Below are 27,204 nucleotides of genomic sequence, written 5' to 3'. Positions count from 1 at the left end.
ACTCTGTTCCATTATTTTCGCAATAATAAAAACCTTTCAACAATTTCTGAATATACAGACAGTAGTACAAATGTAGTGTTATTGTACAAATAAACTCATCATAGATACCAGGACTAAATTTTGTATATATGCCAGACACGCGTTTCGTCTACAAAAGACTCATTAGTGACGCTCGAATCCAAATAAGTTAAAAGGGCCAAATAAAGTAAGGACCAAAATTCCTAAATATTTTGCCAAATACACAGATGTACAGAAAGGGGCATTGAGCTAAAGAAGAAACCAAATAAGTAAACCTACTATAGGACAGATCTTTGATTTCAGTTACAGTGATCTAAAACAGTAGTAAATAAAACCTTTCAATAATCATGTTCTAAAGATGAAAATATAAATAAAGACAACTTTATGTATCACTTTTATTTTTATGTTCAAAATATCATACAAAACCTGGTATCCAACCTATAGAGACTTTAACACTTTGCATTGTGCCACAATATAAATAATAAATATCCACAGCTAATTCTATAAAATATAAATAGTCCTAAGACACATTTAAGATATCCAAATCTTGGTAGCTGTTAACAATTTTGAAAAATTCTTGTACAATGAATTTGAGTGTTAAGATCCCTTGTTGTTTCATACCATTAAATATCAATCAACATAAAAATATATTATATATAAATACAGTAAACAAACATGTATTATTTGTAGTACAAAAAAAATGCAGAAAAAACTCAATGTTCCCTAATAAATCTGAGAAAAAGTAGTTTTCTTGACAACTTTTTCATCTTGGAATGATAGACTTTGGTATTTGATAAAAAAAATTATTTTAGATTGAATATGTGTATGTTCCAACTCAAATATGAAAAAAAGTTTTGTGCATATTTTAAATTTAGCCATATTTAAAATCCCTTGAACATGTTGAAACAGATTTTGTTTCATTTTTCTTTCTTAAAGACAATAAATATTTCAATGAAAATCTTTAGTCTAATTGCAGAATCATTTTCATTTTTTCCCTACAAGATCTTAGTCCACCATTGCTTTCTACCAATTAAAAGAGAAAATTACAGGTGCATGTATATTTCAAACTTATGTGCAATAACCAGTCTCTAGGAGTGCATGGACGAGAGTATAATATCACAGGATTATGGAAAGCACTCTGAATAGCACGAATCAGACTATAGTACTACTGATGGGGAAACGAAATACATGACCTTTAATGACAGTGAAATCTTCACACAGTGTAAGAGATCTACTACTGAACATGTACATGTATTTAAGGACTACTGAAATATTACAAGATGGATGATCTGAATGTACAATTCGTCATTTGAAGGCATAGAAAAACAGCAACGCTGTAAAAACTACGCTCTGAATTAAACACATTTTGTTTGAATTCTGTTTCAAAACATGAAATTGTTCAGCGCCACTTAATTACATGCAGTAGTACTATTTCTCTGATCATATTTTTTAAGGGACATTTATGAAATTACCACTTCCATTGATTTCTCGAATAATAAATAATTCAAATTTGTGATTGAAAAGGTTTAAAAAAATTGTATCAAAATTTAAGGATGCCAAATGTCACAAGTTTACACAGAATGACTTTAAAAAAACATATAAAAAATAATGTATAATTGTCATGACTTATTAGAATGGTGAAAACAATCGTCAATGCCGTGTGAGATATCACCCCAATGTTAAAAGCTCAAAGATCATTATATCAACAGCTGATGTGTCTATGAGACCTGGGAATGGACTCTTGTGCTCTGTCCTCCTTTGTCCTTTAGAGTATGGGATTCTCGTTTTAATACATTCAGTAAAGTCTGTGAACTCTCCAAAATCTGTAATACAAAAGTTAGTATTTTGGTTAATTTATGAACAACAGTCATGTGTATGACTCAAACAAGTGATTTCATTATCACCTATTTTAATGATTTAAAATTTCAATAATCAGCTTTTTTTTATAAATATTTCTGTAATTTTCCTTCATATAACAATTATCCCTTTCTCTTGTGTATTAATTTCAGCAGTACGCTTGGGGAGTAAGATAGTACTATAAAGCTTTAAAAAGTACCCATAGAAATTTTCTGTATTCAAATATTCATTAATTTCATCTTATTTAAAAAAATATCCCTTATGTAGTCATGATAATAATTCAATAATTATTTTTAACATTAATGTTCACCACAAGTTTTCCATTAATACCCTCCTTTATAACTTGTCATACTGACTTAATTTAAAATAAAACAATTGTGTATTGACAACTATCTTCAGATCAATCAACCAACCAACCATGAAGTGATCAATTACATTCAGTACAATACTACATTCAAATGAAATCAACACCATGTTTTAAAACAAAATCTTTCTTCTGTTTGACTGAACTATGAAAAGTTTGATTTTTAAACCTATTTGTATTTAAAAAACATTTATTACTGATATTATCTTGTAATTCCCTGGTTGTTGTACAGCAAAAATCAAATTCTGTACCAGTATGAGTACATGTTACTTATGTATTATACTATATATCTGACTTTTCTGTCATGTATATAGGCTAGGGCTACTGGCTAACTGTCCAGTTTGCAAATTTGGCAGCAAAATTAAAAAAATAAACAAAGCAATAATAAAAGTATACCTTCATATATGCTGATTCAGTTTCAGCAATAGTCTTATCAAATTCATTTCTGGAAGCCATCTTTTTACTAAGACCTTCATTGACTTTGGCTAATCGCTCTGTAAGGATTCTAATGTCATTTTGTAATTTTTGTTTCTCCTCCTCTTCTTGAAGAATTTGTTTATGAAGATCATCCCTCTTTTGACAAAGATCATTTATACCTGAAATATAAAGAAAAATTAGCTGCTGAGGATAAAACATTCCTTGACAAGATCGAGATTGAAAGGATGTAATCTCAACAGAAATTTTTACAGTTTTTCAATAGATACATGTATATTTTCTTCCCTTTCAAGTCTCAAAATTCAGATGGGAATTAAAACAGTGAATAAATTAGTCTGGTATATCTATCTCTAAATGTCAGGACTTTTTATGTGATTTTTATCTGTTAATTTTGTGATGTATCAATGAACAGTGCACTGGTACATATAGCTAAAAGTATAAAAGACATAAAATTGTCTAACATGTCTAAAGATTATTTTTTTATTACATGTAGGTCAAAGTATTGCCTTTTTTTGTTTTTATTTTATGCTGATGTAAACACCAATAATAAAATTTTACAATTAAATTGTTTGAAACATATATTGCAAATTTCTGAACAGAAAATATTTTTTTTTGTTGATCTCGTGAGAAAATGAAAATGAGAGAGACACAACAAAAATACAACCAAATATTCCTGTGACAAATCTGCTTCTGTTGGTACCAAGTTGCTCAAAATCATACTGGTCAGAAATTTGAATACTTAGTACAAAATATTTTTTGGAAAAGTTGTAGTTTTGAATGAAATTGAAGTGAAGCAAGAATGTATCCAGAGTACACAGATGCCCCACTTGCACTATCATTTTCCATGTTCAGTGGATCGTGAAATTGGGGTCAAAACTTTAATTTGGCATTTAAATTAGGGAACATGTGTACTAAGTTTCAAGTCTTAGTCGTAGGTCACAATAAAGTGGGGCATAAAAAGTGACAAATGCTTATGGCCACACTCTAGATCTGTTTATATAATATTTCACAGACTTCACCTAAACAACTACAAAATGTATATCATGTATATCGCAGGGGTTAAAATTAACTTTTTAAGGCCAGTAGCCAGCTGGGTTACTAGACTTTATAATCTGTTTGCCCAGACAAAAATTTAGTAGCCCACTTTATTTTACTATCACTGATGAAGACTGCAAAGTTGGCTGAACTTGGTATTTTTTTTACACATACATTTTACATTGTATCTTTAAACAAGGGTATGTCGGGTAACATTGTATATTATTATTTGGCCTTATTAAATATCTTGGTCATTTTATTTTGCTTAACTAAGTTCATTTGTAAACAAATGACCCCCCCTTATTTTCTAAAAAGATTTGTACATGTATTTCAAAAGCATTGTCATGAAATTTATATCTACTCTGAATCTGATTTTATCTTTTTTGTAAACTGTTTAGTCAAGTAGGAAACTGAAATCATTTTGAACTTATGTTATTTATTTGTGGTCAACAATATTCTACTTTCGTTTTAGACCTTCACTCTCTGGACACCACATGGGCTTTGAAAAGGGACTACAAAACTACAAAAGGTACTGTTTTCCAGATTCTTAATATAACAACATTACATGTTATACTTTCTTTTCTCTAATCCTTCGTCAATTTATCCCTTTCTGCACCCATTGTATAAAAAATTTAATCAAAGTGTGGTTCGTTTGATCTCAGTGCTTCATTGGTTAAAATCCAATTGTGACGTCAAATTTTCTTGCTTTCCTCTGAATTTCCTATTGTGACGGCATGAAAAAAGGCGACCGTGTCTGATGACGTCACATAGAAAGTACACATCTTTTTGCAGATCATTCGAAAGAAAGGAATACGTTTGCCTGCATATTGTTTAAAAATCATTAGAGATACAGATTCTACCACCAAATCTAGTGTAATACGATATTTATCCACTCTCGACAGTTAAATTTTAAATATTTAAATCGCTCGGCGAGCCTTGAGTTTTATATTTGAAAATTTGACTGTCTGGAGTGGATAAATATCGTATTACCTCGATGCAGTGGTAGAATCTATATCTATTTGTCAGACTGATATCATTTCATAATATTCTATTATCATCTTCTTTGACTAACTTCGCTTTCTTGAAGCCAAAACCGAACAATTCTTGATGACTATAAGTATTGGAATGTCTCTCTTAATATCCTTCATGTCCTTACAAACATTTGATACTTTACGACTTTAAATGGACGACCAATCAGTGACCTGAATTAACGTGAACTTATAATATTTAGTCAAAGCTTTAAGGTAAACACTGATTTTACATCCTTGTGTATTGCGACCGTGACTTTACGACAATACTTCTCTTGACACTTGCCTGTATACATTTTAAACAGATTTTTTTCTTCTTTTTGATTTGATATTTTTTGTCAGTGAAGCAGCCCACACTTGGAGCTAAAGTAAACAGCTGATTTCCTTTAGTCAAGTACTTTTTTTCAATTCGCCACCTGGGCTACCACAACTGAATAAAAAGATTGCCCAGGTCAATTTCTGGTCCCAATGGGCGACCATTAATTTTTTCCTTGTAGGGCTATTAATATTATTTCAAAACATGAAACACTTTCCTATATGTGTATGCTAATTTTATCTTGTAATCAAATATAAGAATATATCGACAGATACATTATGTAGGATAAGAATATTCAGGAAATTTTGTTCACCCGATAGACATGAAAGAGGGTGGTAATGGGGGTAAAAATTTTAATCAATTTGAAGCTAACAGTAGCCGAAAATTGCTGTTTGACGCCTGACGGTAAAAGGCATTACTACCCTGGCCTCATCATGCTCATGATAGAGAAACAGATCCTGCTTCACTTGGAATCGGTCTGTTCGCGCCCATTCATGTTCGTGCCCTTTCAATTTCGCACCCTACACGTTGGCACAGGTCTCAAGTCTGTTTGCACCCTACACGTTAGCGCACAATTTTTATTGGTATTATTTATATCAGTATTCTCCCCATGGCCTTTTAGCATCATGGCAATGTGATGCTATATTTTTTAATGTGATGCTATCTGAATTCATTTTCTTATAGATTGTGTTATGGATGTGATGCTATAATTTTTAGAAACCAAATGCTATTTCAAATTTCCTTTTTCACCAGGATGCTATATGAAATATCTGGGGAGAACACTGTATAATAATATAATTTAAAAATCGAGTTTTGGTAAGTGTATGGCTATAAATATTTTTTGTTCATTGTTTCTACATATAGTGAGATTCTGACAACGTTTTTTTAATGTGTTGAATAAATCTTAATCATGTTTAGGCAAGTGTACTGCTCTATATAAAAAAATTAATTCATTGTTTCTAAGCATTTGCTAAGTAAAGTGAGATTCTGACAACGTTTTTTTTATGTGTTGATAAAATCTTAATCATCATGATCATGTTTTGGTTAGTGTATTGCTATAAATATTTTTTTTACATGAGTTCAAAGGAACCAAGATCTATGTAAAAAACAATTATCTTGAAAATGAAAGTCAAAATGCCGAAATCGATGGGTAACTGTGAAAACTTAAAATATGGAAAAATAAAGGTTCGCAGGTAGGTGAAACTTACATAAATGAAGAGATAAATGAAAAATTAATAGATTGATGCCCGATTTATATAATTCCAAGGCCGTCAGTCGGCATCAATAGCGACGAAGCAGCGCATCTCTTTTGGGTGGGCATTGCAAATGTCCACTTTTTGATATGGGACGAGCTCTGACGTCCCACGGCCCCAGCTTGTCTGGCAAAACAGCCGTTGGACGTCAGAGTAATCTTGGACTATGTACAAATGTACCATAATTGTCTACCATGGTACCAAAATAATCTTGATGACGTTCGTTCAATTTTCTGATTAATTATTTCGACTTAACTACTTGGTTCAATAGTTTTCTTGTGTTCAAAAACTCTCTTAAAAGGAAATTTTGATAGAAAACTAAGTTCTGGAATTATATATCGTATTTGTGTGTTTGTTTTGGACTTGGTTTTATAAAAAAATCTTGAAATGTTTGTTACGAATGAAATGCTAAACTTTAACGGTTGTTACTTACATTTTACGAGTTCGTTATTATAACTCTGTAAAGCAGCCCCTTGTTGCGACATATTTAGGGCGCTTGAGAGCAAAAAAATGAATGAAGTAAATTTGAGTTTCGCTGTCAAAACTTGTTTGCACTTTTTGTGTTGATAAGCAAAAATGAGTTCTACGTCATAAAGAATGTTGTTCAAATTAAAAGTGTTTCGGCTACGGAATAATGACGATATTATTCCGGATTTTTCTCGAGTCGCCAAAAACGTATATATTTAGGATAGATAAGAAAGAAAAAAAAGAAATAAAGAAATATAGGATAAGGAATTGTTGAGACAAATAGAGAAAAAGAAATTTTCAAGCGTTCGAACTTTCATAATTCAATTACCCCCTCCTTTAGCACCCAAAGTAAATAACGGATCGAATATCACATCACTGAATTTTAAGCTGTACGTACGTACAGCTTAATTTACTGCTAGTGAATTGAAAGTTTAAATACAAGTGTGTTTCTGTGTGAAATTCTTTTGTGAAATAATCAATAAATGGTTAAGATTATTGTTAATTTTTTAAACCAAAACAAAAATGTAATGATTACCATAACCGGTTTCTGTTAAAAAATATATTTATTATAACTGAATTTTACTTTTTTCTTGCAGATTTTTAATTATGGAAATCAAACACAAAGATGGGTGGAATTTGTGACAAACAACAAGGTATTGTTTTTAAACTTAAAATAGAAATGCATTGCTTCGGTCGGTCAATCTTATTTGTTGAAATTTTGAGACATGATCAAATGAGAGTCAATCATCATGTCGAAACTCATTTTTAATATTAACAACAGATTAAAGACTGAGTCACTCATTAAACGGAAAGAAAAATAAATTCATCAATAAAATTAGTAATTCTTATATATATAACGATTTCATGATACATGTATATGTGAATATTCCTTCATATTCGTCATGTGTCAGTATCTAATAATTTATGAACGAAAATACATTTGAAATTTACACATTACAATATTTCATTCGGTATATTTTGATAGGCTCTAAGAAGCTCCACAAACTCAATATAAGGACATTTAATCCAAAAGTTAGACCTGAAATGGCTGATGGATTAAATGAAATTCCATTATGGGAGAAAACCTACGAAAAATATGACAAAAAGCAATTAGCACACGAGTGTTCACGACTTCAGACGGAAATTAAAGGAAGACTTGATAGACTGAAGAAAGTAGACGAAAGCCTTACTGGAAAGGAAAAAGAAAGCAAAGAAATTATCGATCAAATTACCGAAGCAGAAAAAAACTTTGCAAAGGTAAACTTGGATATCTTTTGATGACTAAACTATTTTTTTTCTTCTTTATGAATAAATTCCGTTTCATGTCGTGTAAACATTTAAGAAGGGCGAATGATACCAGAGGGACTTCAAATTCATAAATCAAAAATAAACTGACAACGCCATGGCGAAAAAAGAAAAAAAGAAAGATAAACAGACACACAATAGTACACAATACACATCATAGAAAACTAAAGACCATAAACAACTCAAACTCTACACAAAACTGGGGGTGATTTCAGGTACCACGAAAGGGTAAGCAGATCATGCTCTACATGTGGCACCTGTCGGTCGTAAGAAAACACTTCAGAATCTTATACTTTGAATCACATTTTTATGTATATTTCATCCCGAATATACTTCAGTAATGTGGAATCTCAGTTGCCCTCTTTGCCACAAATGTACAAAAAAAAATTCGGTGAAAAGGAATGGAAAGAAATACACCCAAACACACTATCAAATTATATTTTATTTCATTAAAGCTGATCTAGGTTATGTTTTACATGAATCTTTTTAGCAATTTTAAGTTCCACTTACATACAAATGTAAACATGATAAAGATAGGAGTGTAATATAATTTGAATTTTCTTCAAGACTTCGAGTTAAACATTGAATTACAGTTTTAGTAAGAATTTGAGTATAACCTTGAGTTAATATTCAAGTTCTAGGTTAAAACTCTGGGTTAATTTTCGCTTTAGAATTAAGGTTCGAACTACTGCAGATTCAGGTTGCAGCTAAACTACAGAGCTTGTTTTTATTCTTATTTATTTTTTAATTTTTGATTTTTACCTCGGATGTGACCTTGAGACCGGTGTTATGTTGCCGCAGAAATTTCTACACACGTCCCTTGTGCGCTACCCAAACCGTGAAACGTATTTCGTATATTGAATACGTGGATATTATCGAGTGTGACATAACATTCCTGATTGCTTGTTATAAAATCATTTCTTCAATGAATACTCTTGATCATATTTTTATGACATCTTTACACTAAATCAATTGGATGTTGGATGTGTACTGATTGATAATTCAGTCTTATAAAATAGTGGCTTTGAACTAGCTGTCAGTATATGCGAGTACTCCCATATCTGTATTTAGTGTCTTAATTTTTGTTGTTGGGATATCCAAGAACCCTGCCACGTCCACTTATGTAATTTTGTAGTATTTGTATTAATGTCCATCTGATGAGTTAAGCCTTTTTCAACTGATTTTTATAGTTCGTTCTTATGTTGTACTGTTACACCACCGTCCCAGGTTAGGGGGGGGGATGGGATCACGCTTACACGTGTAACCCCGCTACATTATGTATGTGTGTGCCTATTCCAAGTCAGGAGCCTGTAATTCAGTGGTTGTCGTTTGTTTATGTGTTTCATATTTGTTTTTCATTCATTTTTGTACAAAAATGTTGCCGTTAGTTTTCTCGTTTGAATTGTTTTACATTGTCATTTCATGGCCTTTTATAGCCGACTATATATATATGCGGTAAAGGCTTTGGTCATTGTTGAAGGCCATACGGTGACCTATAGTTGTAAATTTCAGTGTCATTTGGCCTCTTGTAGAGAGTTGTCTCATGGGCAAACATACCACATTTTTTTTATAATAGATAAATTATATGAAAATATTTTGCCGTGAGAAATTAACGCATGCCTTCACAGTCATCTTTTGTTTTGCAGATAAATGAGACGTCTAAACTACTGATCAACAGTTTAAAGAGACAGACAACTATGCTGAAAGAAAATCATACTTATGAAACAAATAAAGAAATTTGATTAGAAGAGTTTTTCTTATATGTTACCGTTATGAAACTGATATTTGAGATTGTACTTCCATAAAGAAATAGAGAACCATCTAGGTCGTTTAATAAACATTTAATATACGTTCTTGCTCAAGGGTTTGTTTTGGAATTATGCGCATGCGTATTGTTTCTTGACTTTAAGGAGTTTTAGATTGAATGGTTGCTCTGGATTCCCCACTCAATTAACTAATTTATAACTCATGGGATCCTTTCTATGTATGTCTTCTATTGAGAGTTATTGTTGTTGCATAATTTTAAATCTTATGCATCATTTAAATCAAAATAAATGTAGTCCGCATCGTAAAACACCCCTTCAGGTTGCAGTCTTGTAATTGACTGCTCCATAGGCTTACATGCAAAACAGCTGATCTTTGAAAATAAAAAAATAAAAAATGCTACATAGAAAAAAAAATTCATGTTCATATCATGTATGTACTAATGTGAAATTGTGATTTAATCGAAAAAAAAGGGGGTCTTGCCACAAAGAATAAAAAGTTACGCAATCCTGAAGTCAAAACATTTTTTTTCTACTTTCTGTTTGCTATTTTTACTAGGACGCACCACTTCCAGTAAACATGATATCCTTCCACTTTCCTGGATTGATATCCCCAAAAGATGCAAGATTTTTTTTAAAGTCTATATATATGTTTCAATTCAGCATAAACCTATAATCAAACAGAAAAAATTGAGTTCAGAAAAAAATTCAGAAAAAAATGCACTATTTTGTTTCCGTCCATGTTTTGACATGCACCGGAAATTGGAGTTGTAATACAAGACTGGTACCTTCAGGCGAAATGGAGTCTTCCATATTATCGTTTCTAGTTGTCTCCCTTCCGGAAGTAACTTCTATGAATTCTGAATCAAAACAACACTTCGAGCTAAGATCAGCTAATGTTCTGTCAATAAACTTCGTGTTATATTAAAAACCGAGGAATGTGTACGGAAAGGAGTCCTGATCACTGACCCAAAGGAAATTAAATATTTAAAGAGTTAGAAATGGGGTTCCTCCTAGAATTAACGTAGGAAAATAGGTGATAAGATACCCTCTCTCACTCTGATTCTCAGTGACTGCTGTGGAAAGTAAAATTGGAATTGATAGTACAAAAATAAAACACAATAGGACTCATTACATTGTTCATACACTTTTATCCGGGATTGGCTATTTTGTAATTATTTTACATGTGCAGTTGAATTAGTTTTGAAAATAATATTATCCAGCTACATGTGTACATGTGTCAATGAAACAACGGCAATGGTATCCCTCGGAGCAATCTGCTCTTTGATTAGTTGTAGTGTTTTTCAGTCACTTATTTGTCAAGAATTCAGTGTTGACAACTTGTACATGGCAATAACCATGAAATATATCGTATTCAATTTACCAAACTTCACATTTATACCTCCTGTGAACTTTTCAAAACTATAGAGTTATAAACTTTTAAGGAAACCACACCAATTGTTGACTTATATACTGTAAACCAATTTTGCGACTTTTGTAAATTTGAAAAATAACGCGAATATAAATCGCCACGAATTTGTTAATCTTGAATCTTTCAAGGCCTCATTTACACTACATTACTCAAATTTCAAAATCTGGGTAAGGAGGTATTATTCGTGAAAATAAGTTGGTTCACTGTAACTCTAATGGAATGGATCACAAAAGTTCACAACTAACTTAGAATTATCGAATGCGTCCTTGGGATACAATATTTAAAGCAACTGTTGTATTTTTGCATAATAGACGATTTTCAGTTAATCTAATATATGCTACATTATATTTAACCTGTGTCTAGTTTCATGTTTTATTTAAATGGAGAGGGTTATTTGTGCAGAATAGGACCGACATTGTAGAATAGACCTAAATTATCATATTTAAAGAACACAAGGTTTTTAAAAAATTATGTGCACACGTGACTACTTAGAAATACGTGCAGTGCATCAAACCATATTATTTTACTTCAAAGTTTATAAGTCAAAATGAAAGAGTCAAACATCAACAGTAAGTGCATTTCAGTTACATCATATATGACAAAGTTGTTTTATTACTATTATTTGAATATATATATATATGTGTAGTGTTTGTTCTTTTTCGCTTTTGATCGAATATATTTGCTTGCCAGTTTGTGCATTATCAACTGAACCGTTTGAATTTCAATCTTTTCTGCCAATGGGTAGGAATGGCAGATTTTGATTGATATCATTGTTACAGATGATTTTTTTAATCTATTCGCGTCCGTCGTCGCCGAAGACTTTTTTTTTAAAATCACACCTATACTGGGCCATGGTTTAGTTAAATGTTCCCTACATGTTTTAAGTTTATTCGAGGATCCCAGATATAAATGGCCGCTGTTGCTAAAATTATAAGATATGGGTAAAATGCAGTTATATGGCTTATATCTTAAATATTAAAGCAGTAACATGAAATCTTACTACAAATAAATGATCAGCAGGCCAATGTCTATCTCCTGTTGAATTGGAAAAGCTATTTTGAATTAACCATCAATGAAATGTAAATTCTAAGAAGAATTCAACGTTTGGCCTGATTTAAAAAACGGAAGCAGGTAGAGCGGGAATAGGGCAGAATAAATTTGATCAGCAGGTAAAGGTGGGCGCAGAACGAAACATGTTGAACTACTATGGGACATGTAAGCGCCGACATTAGAGTCCATTTTAGCCCCGGATTAATCCGTTCACCTGTATTTTCGATAGCCCATTTAAGCGAAAACTTACCTGGTTGAATAATGCTCACTGAACTTTGGGCAGAAGTTCAGGGTCAGGGTAATTCAAGGCGAACAAATAATGGTCCAGAGTCGTTCCATGTTCCATACTAATGGGCAAGTTTATATATGATAGATTCTGATGCCATTCAACAGTATTGTACAGGGTGTATATCCAGAGCCCATTTACGTACGTTTTCTATTATATAAATTCCAGGCTAGAACAAACTTTTAACATTTCATATTTAGTGCTGTATTCTAATGATCATCATATGTTTTATATTGTGCTGTATTGAGTCTATTAAAGTTTTGTATTTATTATATATTATAATGCCGGTTAAACATATTTCGCTAAAATTAACATTGACAGTTCTAATATTCGCTAAAATGGGTTAAAAATCAGGTTCTAAAATGGGTTCTATTTTGGCGTTAAAACGTCCGTTTTTTTCCCGCTCAAATGTCCCATCAATACGCTTAAATGTCCGCCGCCGGTAATGGTATTTCTTCTTCGGATTTTCATAAAATTTGGAAAACCCATTTTGGAGTTATAACCCCTGGAATGTCTTTTTTCAGAGATAGAGAGAAATTCTTAAGATTATAAATAAGTAGATCAATAAGATCTACGAATAAGTAAAACTTGACTGATATCGTAAAAATACTACTTATAAAAGTTATTTCCTTGAAATTATGATTTTTACACCAATTTGTATATTCCTTTTTTATTTTGGTAACAAAAGTTGATAGATAGAATTTGTTTTATAGTAAAAATGTTCAACAAGAGAGGATCCTCATTTAACAAATAAGTAAATTAACATGGACTACCCGTCAATTAACGCCTTTTAGGAATTATTGCCATTGAAAGAAGTAAAATCACAAAAATACTGAACTCCGAGGAAAATTCAAAACGGAAAGTCCCTAACCAAATGGCAAAATCAAAAGATCAAAAACATCAAACGAACGGATAACAACTGTCATATTCCTGACTTAGGACAGGCATTTTCTCATGTGGAAAACGGTGGATAGAACTGGTTTTTTTTAGCTAGCTAAACCTCTCGCTTGTATGACAGTCGCATCAAATTCCATTATATTAACAACGATGTGTGAACAAAACAAACAGACTTAATAGGTAAAAATGTCAAAAACGGAGATACAGCAGTCAACATTGTTTTATATATGGTATACTGACATTTATCGTAGGTAAAAAAGCTATTAGATTCAGATAAAAAGAAAAATACTCTGCTTCTTATTATATAAGGGACTGTAGTTATAAAATTGAGAATGGAAATTTGGAATTTTTCAAAGCATGATCAAGGAGATTACAGCCCGACCAAAAAGCAGATAACAGCTGACTGCCACCAATGGGTCTTCAACGCAACAAAAAAAACTCAGCACTCGGAGGTGATCTTCAGCTAGTCCCCAAATTAAAATGGTGTACTAGTTCTGTGAAAACTCCAAATCTGATAAATGAACTAAAATTTAAAAAAAACATACAAGAATAACAAAGGCCAGAGACTCCTGACTTGGAGCATATACAAAAATGCGGCGGGTTAAACATGTTTTGTGTGATATCTCAACCCCCTTAATGCATCTAGCCGATGAAGAATAAACTAACACATAGCGTAACATAATACGTACAGTAAAACTCAGTTAAAAAAAGTTCGAATCCGATGTCAGAATAGGTAACAGAGAAACTAAGCAAAATGGCAATGATACATAAATTAACAAAGGACAACTATTACTAGCAGTTACTGACATGCCAGCCCTAGACCTCAATAAAACTGATTGAAAGATTATGTCTTCATCATATGAAAATCAAGTACAATCGCTCCCTTTAGGGGTTAAGTATTATACTATCATAGAATATTTGAGAAGAACATAACCTGTATTATGCAATCAACTGGTCTTAAAATAAATGTGTTTATTTCCGATGCAAAGACCTTATAAGTGAATCAATAATAATACCAACACATGCAACCCTTAATGACCTAACAACAGTATCGTTACTATAGTCCTTCCGCATAAGTCTGTTTAAAGGTTTGGTTCGTTTTTGAGGTAAAAGCTGACATTTTTGTGCTTTGTAGTCAGAGGCGGATTTAGAGGGGGGGGGGGGCATGGGGCCCGCCCCCCCCTTTTTAGGAAAAAAATTGGTTGCTTATATAGGGAATCACTGAAGCGTAACTGGATCGGGCCCCCTCTTAGGTCAGTCAGTGGGCCCCCACTTATGAAAATTTATGGATCCGCCACTTGTAGTTAATATTAGTTTGTGATATCGAAAACACTGGTGTAATATTTTTTCAGTAATACAGAGATTTCGTTGAAATCAAATACGTTGTAACATACACTATATATACGAGCGAATCGAACAAGTTTAGATAAATTATAACAAAACTATTAATTGTGGACAAGGGAAATTCATCTATGGTTGCAATGACAAATTTGATGGTATAGGTATTCTATCTAGTCCTTCGTGTAGCTCGGTGAATGTGATGCATATTATCAACTCTACTCCTCGACGTAGACGCAGTCATGGTCATCGTCATTATACACCAACTACTCTGCATGATGTCTCTATTAATTTATACAAAAGCCGTTAGGTATTCATTATCCCTTTCTAAACTTAATTCTCTGTTCAATTTATGTTTGGAAACCACTGCTACAAACTCTCATTCAAACCAATACAAACTTCTACAAACAGCTATAATTTCGGATATTGCAAGTCACAGACTTTTCAAGCCAGTCCGCATTGGAAAAGATGAAAAAGAGAAAAGATCTTTCCTTAATCTTTCCTTTACCAACAAAGGTCTCAATGGCGTCAACTTAGGCAATATCCTTCATCATAAATTATTTCAATCGAAAATACCTCCTTATTTCAAATATTAGTCTTTACCAATCATTTCTTTTACTTATACCAAACCTATTGCAACTAAAATTTTCAATTCATACAGGTTTTGCAGTATCTCAATATTGACGACTTTAAGTCTAAACCTCCTGCATGGTTGCACTTGTGCTAGTTCCCAATTCACATATAATCCTGCTGGTCAAGCTATTACCGGTGCCTCAACATTGTCAATACCACTTCCCTACGAAATGTGTTATCAAAAGGTCTGAAATATCGTGAGCCTAAATCCATCAATTGGAAATACAACTTTAAAATTTTGGTGGATTTAGTCGAGGATTATGCCAGGCAATGAGCTAAGCGTGGGAAGAAAGGCATACACACTCTTTCAGAATGGATTAAGACAGTGAGGTCGTTGTTACAAATAAGAATTTAGAAACTGAATGGGTCTTTCAATGCCCATGCTACGTCAAGCTTTAAAGACCCAAATGTTGCAAAACACTTATCCTTCCTCCATGACAAATATCCCGCAGATAAAGCCCCAAACAACATCGTTTTTGTGTGTAAAACTCATTACATTAACTGCTTGATACACGCATTAGGTATTGACAATTTACTTGGAAACTCAACATATACCCTTACGACACTTACCAAAAAGCAAATCCTGGATAACCATAGGTTTGTTATATGTTCCTTTGGAATTTCAACCAAAGATGATGAACCGGATCTTTCATCACTGTATTGGATACTTAAACTACATAAGTGTCCTTACAAACAACGGTATATTGCTGGGTCTTCCAAGTGCTCCACGAAAGCTCTTTCTAAATTATTAAAATCTATTTTATCAGAAATCAAAGACGGGCTTCAAAGTTATTCTGAAACTGCCTAGTCTAGAGGTGGCGTGAATCAGATTTGGACAATTAAAAATTCCAAAGATCTTTTAGAGAATATACAACCTAACTCTCTTTCATCTTATAATAGTATTAAAACATTTGACTTTTCTACACTTTACACAAATATTCCACATTCCAAACTAAAAGACAAATTGAAAGAACTGGTATTGCTTTGTTTCATAAAAAAGAATGGCCAACGTAGATACAAGTATCTTGTCTTAGGGAGGAATAAATCCTACTTTGTAAAGGATCACTCTGATTCAAACAAAAATTCTCTGAAATTGACATTATCAAGATGTCTTGTTCGGAGGACGTGTTTTTCAACAGACTGTCGGCATTCCAATGGGAACAAGTTGTGCCCCTCTTCTTGCCGACTTGTTTTTTTTATTGTTTTGAGGCTGACTTCATACAGGAACTTCTCGGGAAGAAAGATAAGAAGTTAGCAATATCTAGAGATACTACAGATACAGTTAAGTCGGCCTCATATCTTGACTTACATCTAGAAATTGACAATGAGGGTCGGTTGAAAACAAAACTTTACGACAAAAGAGATGATTTCAGCTGTCCAATTGTGAACTTTCCATTTCTAAGTAGCAACATTCAAGCAGCACCTGCATACGGGGTCTATATATATCCCAATTGATGAGATATTCCCGTGCTTGCATTTCCTATCATGATTTTCTTGATAGAGTATTGTTGCTCACAAGGAAGCTTTTAAACCAAGAGTTCCAAATGGTGAAGTTGAAATCAGCCCTTCGTAAATTTTACTGACGGCATCACGAGTTAGTTGACCGTTATGGAATAACTGTTTCACACATGATATCAGATATGTTCCTTATGTCGTAACTACAATCCCCTTCTCTTTCACGAATGTGACCTACCGAATTAGACTATTTACCGGATTTGTTATCACATAAGGTAGCACTCCACAGTAAGGTGTGTAGTTTGGCATTTTGGCCCCAGTGGATTGTTCAAATATAAGAGCAAGTGCACACTAAAATTCATTTTTGGATAGCTGAGTATTAAATAGCCTTCGTATTGGGTTGATATGAACATCAAGATCATATAATGTATGTAATATAGGCTATTTTCGGTATGACAGTCTGTATTTGTTTGTCCATACCATACATTTGTCCCGCAATTATTGCAATGTTTTTTTTCATCTTTTTGTCGCACGAACTTTGTGATTAGATTTAACAAAAAAAATGGGGCGAAAGACACCCATTTTTTATTTGATCATTAGGAAGGGTATGACACCAGTTTCAAAAAAGGTATCACCCAAAGGCATTGAAATTCTAGTTTGATCCAAATTTTGCAGAATATTGCCATGAATACACATAAAAGGAATTATTTTTCACCCTTTAAACTTTTGAAAATCAAATCTATGGAAGATACTGATTACATACATAATTATGCACATGTACAACACAAACAGTTAGGTTAATGTATTAGAAATCCAGGAATAGGAGATGATTAAACATTTTGTGGCTCATTTTTAATTTTATTTTCTAACTGTGGAGTACTACCTAAGCAACACGACGGGTGACGCTTGTGGGGTTTGTGTTGCTTATTCTTTAGTTTTCTATGTTGTGTCATGTGTATTATTGTTTGTCTGTTTGTCTTTTTCACTTTTAGCCATGGCGTTGTCAGTGTTTTTTCGATTTACGAGTTTTCCCTGGCTGGGATTCGAACTAATGCCACTGAGATATTGTGGCACCAAATCGTCTTGCACTGTGCCCGACACGCTAGATCACTCGACCACTTAGTCTCTACAAATAATAAAGCTTTTGGTGGCCTGGTGTTAACTTTCCTCGTCAGTTTTTATCTAGCGTGTAACACAGTACATAATATATAAGACATGAAGATATAATTTTTACAGATCAGCTGAATTATAAATTAAAAGGATCTTACAAAAAAAAACCAATTAATGTAGGATGCAGAAATAATTATATTATAAGTACGACTAAACCAGTGACAACTCTACCAGTGATGGTGATACAAGGATGAAAAAACTATAGTTCACACTGGACGTTAAGCAACCAACAATCAATCAATCACTATGGTTCAAAATTTAAGCAATATATCTGCTTTTATCGAATTATGGCATTATTCCGCCTAAAGTGATGTTTGAAACAAGACTACTCATATATATTTAAATATTTTGTCTAAATCGTAGACAATATATTCAATTTAAATACATTGTATATTAACTTGATTTATTGAAATTTGTGTTATAAAGTGAAGTCCTAACTTCGTATTTGAAAAAGAAAAGAAAAGATACATGTGAAACATACAAGAAGTACGGTAAACCAGATAAAATGAGAATATATATTAACCGACCTGTCAAACAGTCCTCTGATTTGTATACTAGTATATTACCAATATTGCATCTGTCGCACCAGCTGTCAGTGATGAATTGTAGTGCTTCTATCTATAAATCACACCAGAACTTAGAGTTAAGCACGAACAAATAAAATGGACGAATTTTCTTTTTAAAAATCAATTATCAACAGTTGGTTAATTGGGAAAACCGTTTATGATTCAATGATGCATTTCTGGAGAGAAATAATGTACGCATATTGTGTATATATTTTTTCTCGTATATTTTATATTTTCCTATAGATGGCTTCAACAATTATAGAAGTTCCATGGATGTAGCCTCCGATGATTATGACAACATTATAGACGAAAGACAAGATAATACTCTTCAGAGTTCCATCGAACTGGTTAAAAACGTAAATACCTGTAGCCAGGACACTCATGTACAAATTCAGATGAACACAAGTGCAGTTAGAGCGACTAATGAGCATGTGACTGCCAGCGATACATTGATTGGATTAAAGCAACATAAGTGGTCATTACTTGCTTTTATATGTGGTGTTATCCTGACCCTAGGGATAGTTGTCCCTGTAATGATGTCAAAATCATCGTCTACGGAAAAGGGTATAATAATTATTTTCATCATACATTTAACATGCCTTTTTTATTATTTAAACCATATATAAATTTATCTTTATTCGTATTAGCTGAAAAAAAGAGATTATTGTAATGTGCGATTTTAAATTCTATTACTAATATTATTGCTGCTCCGACATGATCAACAATACCATGGTCATTTGTAACACAGGTTTTAGCGGCAATCCAAGTCATTAAGGCGTCCGTTGCCCATTTGTTCATGTGCCTTTTCCAATAAACAAGTGCTTTAACTTTTGACAATCTAAAACTAGCAGAGACTACAAAAGATGTATTATTCACAAAATACTTTTTTTTAATTTTTTTTTATTAAAGAAAACAAAAAAAACACAGATATAAGCAAAATCAAGAAAACAATCGCATTGCAGAAAAACGGTATTTAGAACGAAACCATACACAAATTGCGAAGTTACACTAGTTAGTCGTATGAATGCAAGTTTTTCTATAAACTAAAATTTGTTCACAATTTTTCAAGACTTGGAGCAATTTAGAGTTTGACAAGTTGTAGATATATTTTTTTTATTTTTATTTCCTTATCTTGTAATTTAAATCTGTAAGCCTGATTTCAGTTGGGTTGATTAGATGGTTTTTTGTCGTATTCACCAAACGTCGTCTATTTCAAAGATTAATTTGTTCATCAAATTTTGAGTTTTCTAATTTCGAAAAAAAACCCAGGTTTTGTGTTAATTCTATATTTGATTTTTTTTTCGTATACATTTCAAAAGTTTATTTCAGATGCCAAGACCGATTACGCATTTTTGTTGAGATTTGACAGGAAATCGACTCATTCAACAGTTTTCTTGTCTGATGATGATACAGTTTTGAGTAATTTTTTTAGTAAAGAGACACCGAATGCTGTAAATCATCCGGAACAGTTTAACACGTACAAAGGAACAATAGGAGATAGATGCTTAACTTCTACAAGTAAAATCTACTTTGAGATCATGTTCTCGTTCGAAATAATATCGTCCTTTAAGAATAACTCAACGAACTTAGTCGTCGAAGTAGGAGTGATAAGTTCAACGGAAATAGACAAGTACTTCTATGCCGGAACCAATGGATGGTCGTTTAGCATTCATAATTGCCTTTCTTACATATGCCTAACCGCCCAGCATTCGATTACGAGAACAGATGAACCGATCAAAATAATAAGTAGCAGTAACACAGCCGGGACAGTTGTCACAGGGAGACTAGGTTTTTTTGTTAACATGAACCGTAATGAGTTTTAAGTTATTGACAAGGCCAATTCAAAAATATTGTACACCTTAGATAGTGTAGTATCCGCTGACCAACTATGTTTTGCGTTTGGCGTTTATAATCCACAAGTACTGGAATCTACACTGGAGATTTTGTATTCGTATGACTTCAAAACTCTTCCAATTATCAATGTTGTTGCATAGCAATACGAGACATATTCGATAAAAATCTATCACGACTCCTTATTCTTGCAAACATATTTCAAAGTATCTTTTAATCGTCAATGTATCATAGTGTAAACAATGACTTGACATGAATATGTCCTTTTGTCTGAAATATAAGTAAGAAGTAAGTAAGATGTGATATGAGGGCCAATGAGACAAATCTCCATCCCAGTCACAATGTATAAACAGTAAACAATTATAGGTCAAAGTTCTGCCTTCCACAAGGAGCATTGGCTCACACCGAACAGTTATGAAAGTGTACATATAAGTTTTCTTTCAATAAAAACAACATTTTTTCTAAATGTTTTAAATTTCAAATTATTTGAACAGGAAATATAGATCGAAATCGACAAAAATTCATTTCAAAACTTTTTTTTTCAAAACAAAAGAATAATATGACTAGAAGAATCACAAATAGCTGGTTAACCCTGTGTTATTATTATCGAAACCGGTGTGACTTACGAATTTTGTCACTTTCACTTGGAATACATTTTAAAAACAATCTTTTTTCCGATATAACTTTCGGAGCTTTACATATAGATTATAACATTGTATTTTTCATATCAGACTCCTTATCAGCCCGAGAGCCGACATGCTCGTGGGAGAATTTTGACCATGGGCTGATATCATATACTTCAACAGAATACATACAGACAAGAACGATTTTAAAATTTCGAAAAAATGCATTTAAAATATCATTTGTTTTGTATTTTTTTTAATAATAAATGTTTCCTAATATATATTTTTTATTCTTGTTAGTTAAGTTTTTCACTTAAAATTTGCCATTGAGGTGTATACTCTGGAATTTGTAGAATGACATCGGAATGTCACGCGATAACGTTACAGAAAGGCATGCGATAATAACCGGATGTAGTTGATATAAAACGGAAGCAGTTGATAACAAAATTCATATCACACTGCTAAGACAATTTTCAAATATAATATATAGATATATGTACAAATAAGTTTTATTAAGGGGTACATTTATACCCTTATTTTCCATAAGTATATGATAAATCTCTTTATAAATCTCTTTATGTATAAAATATTACTTAATTTTTAAAGTTCAATAACATTTAAAAATAATAAAAGGCTATGAAAGAATTACTATGTTTGTTAACCAGATTCCTTAGAATTTCCTCGGCCGGCTGATAAAATGTTGAATAAAAAGCCAGTTAAATTTAATTGAAACCTTATAACTTTCAGAAGTTCAACAGTCATAAAAACCCACGACCTTGTTTCATTTCATTAGTCATGGATTTCCATGACTATTGAAAAAAATAAAAGTGTCATGAATTGCCATGACTTATATATTAGTTTTGAAAAATAATTACTCCCTTGACCCTAAATATAGTAATAGTTCAGATTCATGGTTTTCCATGACCTTGTATTTTTAATAGGTCATGAAAAACCATCACTTTCATTGGTCATGGTTTACCATGTTATCCCTGACTGATAAAGGAACCTTTATTGACTGCTTCCGGAATGTTATCACATGCCTTTCCGGTAATGTCCCGTGACGTTTATCACATGCCACTTCGTGCAATTCCGGAAATTTGTTTGTAAACACGATAGACGACACAGTTGCGTTTGTCGAGTCTTTGAAAAACGACAACATAATGCGAATAACCGCAAGTGATTTAAAACTTTTCACAAATTGGTTGAGGAGCACCATGAACTAAGATTATATAGACATGCTAAGAAAGGCATTTGTAGTCCAACTCTAGACAGGTTCCAGCCCCAACAACTTCAGGCATAATTAAAATGCCAGAAATGCCCATGACAATTATAAAGGAAAATAATATGCACATGTTTTCGGGGGAAACCATCAAATGAAAGGTGACAATATTTTTTTTCAAACTAAGAACATGATAATTGTTTTGGAAAGATAAATATAATGCTTGTAATATCAATAAAAACAATTAAGAAATTTGTATTTGTTTATGATATGAAAAGTTTATCACATGCATCGATTGTTATCACATGCCTTTCCGTAACGTTATCGCATGGCATTCCGGTGATACTCGGCAAATCCCGGAAAAAACACCTCAATGCCATGTTTTCAGTGAAAAAAATTACAAAGTATCGTACAAACCAATTATTTGGATACTTGAAAATATATTGTGTAAAATAATTAAAAAAAAAAAAAAAGATTATTAAATAAAAGTTTCAAACATAATTTAAAAAGTTACCTTAAAAAATATGACTTTTCCAAACAGTGTTCATTATGTATATTGCTGATTTTTTTTTGTCGATTCGTTGACATCAAAATGTTTTTATTCTCTGTTGTGGCATAGGATAGAAAGATTTCATATCGAATGTACCAAATTTGGGGTCTGACTTCCGTGAACTTTTCACTCTATGAACTTCTATTTGGGAACCACGTAAAAGGATCAATATATAGAGATTAATACATGGCCTTTTCCATATCGACCTGGGTATCATCCCGAGACCCCTATATCAACCCGAGACGTAGTCGGGGTGCTGATATTGGTCGAGTGATGATACCCGGGCCGATATGGAAAAGGCCATGTATTAATCTCTTTATGATATACTTCCGTCAATTGTTTTATGCATCATAATGGCAAATTAACAAATAAGATAACTAAAACAGTCAAAATCTTTATAAAAAAGTTAAATTATGAATCCAACAAATACACTATGATTTCCCAACAATAACATCATTTCCATATTTATTTTATGTAAATTGTTACTATTCCCTATAGAGGCATTTTGAAACATTGAAAATTTGAAAGAGTTTTCTGAGCCCTATTACTTCATGTTTATTGTACAATAAAATGTTTCATAATTGTCAATGGCATTTGTTAGCAATTCTAATATGACGTTCTTCTTTAGCTTTGTTGGTGTTGCTCGCTAGGAAATTAAATAAAAACATTCTAAAAGTAAGTTTAAATGTTTCTGTTCTTTTTTTTATTGATAAACTTTTGATTTTTCTATAACGTTTTTGTTCATCAAATCAAAATGGCGACATTTCGAGCGTCACTATAGGTCCGCTTTGAAGAACAAAATTTCAAAATCTTCCTATTAGAATCGAAATAATTCTATCATGCCATGCTCTATGCTCATTTTAACATGGGTAGGCATTATATTTGTAAACATTTAATACCTCGCTAACGCTCGGTATTAAGATATTAACAAATATAATGCCTACTCATGTTAAAATGAGCAAAGAGCATGGCATGAAAGAATTATTTCTTAAGTATTAAACTATCCCCACAACTGTTCCCGTAAATTTTGACGTCGTCACAAAAATATCTGACGGCACAATCGAAAAGTAAACAACCGATGCCGGAAATACTGGAAGTAACTTGCACGAGATGCCCCTGATATGGGTTATCAGCCCGGCTGGGAAATTATGGCTTGTGTACTTCCGCTCATTACACATATGCAAAAGCTATCATATCAATGCTAAGTATATGATAAATGAGTGTTATTTTTCTCCATTGTTGAAGCTTATAATAAAAAGATCATAACATGTCATATTTAATATCGCATGTTTTATCAGCCCGCGGTCAATATCAGCCCTCGAGCCTTGCGGCTCTTGGGCTGATATTGAACCTAGGGCTGATAATACATGCGATATGAAAATGCCATGTAATAATCTGATATTATTTTATATTTCTCATATCAGACCTTTTATGGGCGCTCGTTTATGATATCAGCCCTCGAGACTTCGGCTCTTGGGGTGATATTACCACCTAGTGCCGATATGAAAAATGCCATGTTATAATATATACATAAATTATATGAGATGCAAATACTGACTGTATGGTGCTCTTTCTTTTTGTCTTTTAAAAGGTTTTGAATGAATTCTGCTTCTTATAAGTAACAACTGTCATATTCCTGATTTAGTACAGGCATTTCTTATGTAGAAATTTGCGGATTAAACTTCTCACTTGTATGAAAGTTGCATACAATTCCATAATATTGACAACAATGTGTCAATAAAACAAACAAATGTAATAGATAAAAATGTCAAAAATAGGGATACAGCAGTAAACATTGTGTTATAATAGTTATAAATATAAAAAATGTGAACAATGAAAAACCAAAAAGGAATATAGTCAAAGCACATTTGCAAAATCGAAAGACAAAAAAATACAAGAGCACAATAACACAACGACAGAACCACATCAAATGGATATTACAAAATTACAATAAACAGTAAAAGTAATAATTTACAATGACAAATAAAACAACACTATAACTAAGATGATGAACAACGTCAGTACTTCAAGACGATTGTAGATTTTTCCTGAAGTGAGGTTTATATGGAATATTTATCACCAAGGTCTTGGTATTTTCCAATGAACTTTGTTCGAAGAAAGTACGAGACTGTCTTTGATATAACCTTGGTTTATCAACTTTCTGCTCAGAAACTGGTGACGTTTTACCAAGTCTGAGAAGCAGCAACAAGCTATCGAACACCGAATGAGTTTGGAAAGGTATACCCCATATGAAGGTGAGGTTGGTATATTGCTACTAAGGTGGAGGAAATTGATAATTTATAAATAAAAAATGTCTCGTTTGTCATAGGTTCTGGTATTGCGATGACGGCTTATGTTAAATTCGAGGTATCTCTCTAAAAATGAGAGAGGAAGTCGTGTCTGTTTTTATCTAATTTCTAGTTCTTAATGATGTATTTATGAAATCCCATCAGAAAAGTTTGGAAAGGATTGTTAATGAAAGGAACATCATCAATATATCTGAATGTGAAATTCATTGAAATGGCATCCTTGATCTTCTTGTTTTTTACAATGGTCTGAAGGTACGCTGACTCATAAGAAGACACAAAAGCGGTCGTCGAGGAGAGGTGCACAGTTTATCCAATTTATATAGGAGTGCCTACAATTTGTTGAAAAATTCTACCTCTAAATTTGCAAAGATATTGACAAAAAGAAACTCCAGCATACTGATCAAATGTTTCTCTCTGTAGAATGATTTACCTTTTTGTTCACTTTTAACAAAAATGTGCCGTATTGTAGTCCAAAGTAATACATTTATAGTGTAGGCTACAATTTTAATGTTGAATAGCATTGTGGATTATTTCATTTAGACGATTTTTCAATTTCACATGGAATTGGTGGTATATAGGTTTGAAAAATCAAAACTTTTGATAAAAGTATTTTCAGAGAAAGATGAAGATATAAAATTATTTAGGACTTTTTCAGATTTTTTTCAGAATACAGATATGATTATTACCACTACGCGAGTAAACAGTTTCAATGTATTCCCTCTTTCACCTTGGTCAGAATTTTTGTCAATCTAATGGACAATTACTTCGTCGGAAATGCATATGAGCCTGCAATGTACGGTTGTTTGTACGGAATTTTGTGAAGCTTAGATATGCAATACAAACAAGGTTAGTCCTTCAATGATTGTCAATTGAAGCCATGAAGGACTTATGACTCGCCAAAAACTCATCCTTGTCAAAAGATATGTTTTTTTTTGTATGCGGGATTATGTGAGTGCTATTTCCCCCCCTTATTCTGTTACAAGACACACAAAGTATACGATTTACATACAAAGACAAAATGATTGCTAAGAGATCGAAAAAGAAAATTGTTCAACCTCGCGACATGTTGATATGCCTGTCTCAAGTCAGTACGTTGCCTTTTGTGATATCATTAATGATTTTGTCATTGTAAGCATAATGCGTTAAGTGATTGTAAACAATTCAATTTTTTCTTTTAATTGGTTCCCTTCAACCTTTTCAACCTTGTCTTATTACTAACAATAGCAATTTTGTGTTTCCCCCGTAAGCTATTGCAGTTCCTAAATTCTCGAATCCAGAGATTTACCTTTGCAATAGGTATATTGGACTCATTATGGAACCATTTTTTATATCTTTTCTTTTTCAAAATCTTAGTACAGTGTGTAATAATAACCCTTAAGATTAAGTATATGTCTGGAATCGATTAGTTTACATGTACCGAATCGGTGGGCTATGTAAATTACACCACAGTTAAAATCAGGACATGATCTCAGTTATAACCCTATACCCAAACCAAATCTTTACATCTCTGAAAGAATTTAATAAAGTAATTTGTCCTAACAAAACACCTGTCTTATGAATTGCCATTGATATATTGGTCACATTAAACATATATAACGTCACCACACACAAAAGTCTAGCGAACGAGTTTGATAAATGAAAATCGTAATGGGAGCCATTAAAACATCTCTTTCTAAAAATTGGAAATTAACAATAGTGAACCAACAGAGTTCAATTTGTCGTTATACTTTGTAAAGAGTTTCCCCGTGTCTAGCTGATATATCTTAATCTGTCAATATATATATTTGTTTTTATATTAGAACTTTTTTTTTTCTGGAAAAGGGGTTTTCAAATAATTTCTTACAGAAAGATCTTAAATGGCGAACTTCATTTTGTAATTGAGGATGTTTTGCATCCGTAAGGTATGTTTTCTCTGCAGAATTTGTTAAGCATGATGCTTTTTTGAAAAACTTATGTTATCCTCAATGAAAAAAAACCCCAAAA

General features: G+C 32.5%; 3 protein-coding genes across 3 annotated transcripts; 2 read left to right on the top strand and 1 right to left on the bottom strand.

The window, feature by feature from the left end:
- Positions 1-399: 399 nt before the first annotated feature.
- LOC139511807 (microtubule nucleation factor SSNA1-like) lies at positions 400-6,912 on the bottom strand. Its single transcript, XM_071298892.1, has 3 exons — positions 6,740-6,912; positions 2,636-2,835; positions 400-1,841 (listed from the first exon to the last, which is right to left on the bottom strand). Exons 1-3 carry the CDS (start codon positions 6,789-6,791, stop codon positions 1,737-1,739), a joined length of 357 nt encoding a protein of 118 aa, XP_071154993.1. The 5' UTR covers positions 6,792-6,912; the 3' UTR covers positions 400-1,736.
- Positions 6,913-7,160: 248 nt separating this feature from the next.
- Positions 7,161-9,829, top strand: LOC139511806 (uncharacterized). The gene is made up of 4 exons (XM_071298891.1): positions 7,161-7,215; positions 7,371-7,427; positions 7,760-8,031; positions 9,726-9,829. Exons 2-4 carry the CDS (start codon positions 7,400-7,402, stop codon positions 9,819-9,821), a joined length of 396 nt encoding a protein of 131 aa, XP_071154992.1. The 5' UTR covers positions 7,161-7,215; positions 7,371-7,399; the 3' UTR covers positions 9,822-9,829.
- Positions 9,830-11,662: 1,833 nt separating this feature from the next.
- On the top strand, positions 11,663-20,986 carry LOC139511805 (uncharacterized). The gene is made up of 3 exons (XM_071298890.1): positions 11,663-11,843; positions 18,913-19,233; positions 19,999-20,986. Exons 1-3 carry the CDS (start codon positions 11,822-11,824, stop codon positions 20,490-20,492), a joined length of 837 nt encoding a protein of 278 aa, XP_071154991.1. The 5' UTR covers positions 11,663-11,821; the 3' UTR covers positions 20,493-20,986.
- The last annotated feature ends 6,218 nt before the right edge of the window (positions 20,987-27,204 follow it).

The sequence above is a fragment of the Mytilus edulis genome, chromosome 2, assembly GCF_963676685.1.
Source record: "Mytilus edulis chromosome 2, xbMytEdul2.2, whole genome shotgun sequence".
Lineage (NCBI taxonomy): Eukaryota > Metazoa > Mollusca > Bivalvia > Mytilida > Mytilidae > Mytilus > Mytilus edulis.
Note: the sequence above shows the minus strand (reverse complement) of the source record. Positions and strands in the feature narration are given on the sequence as shown.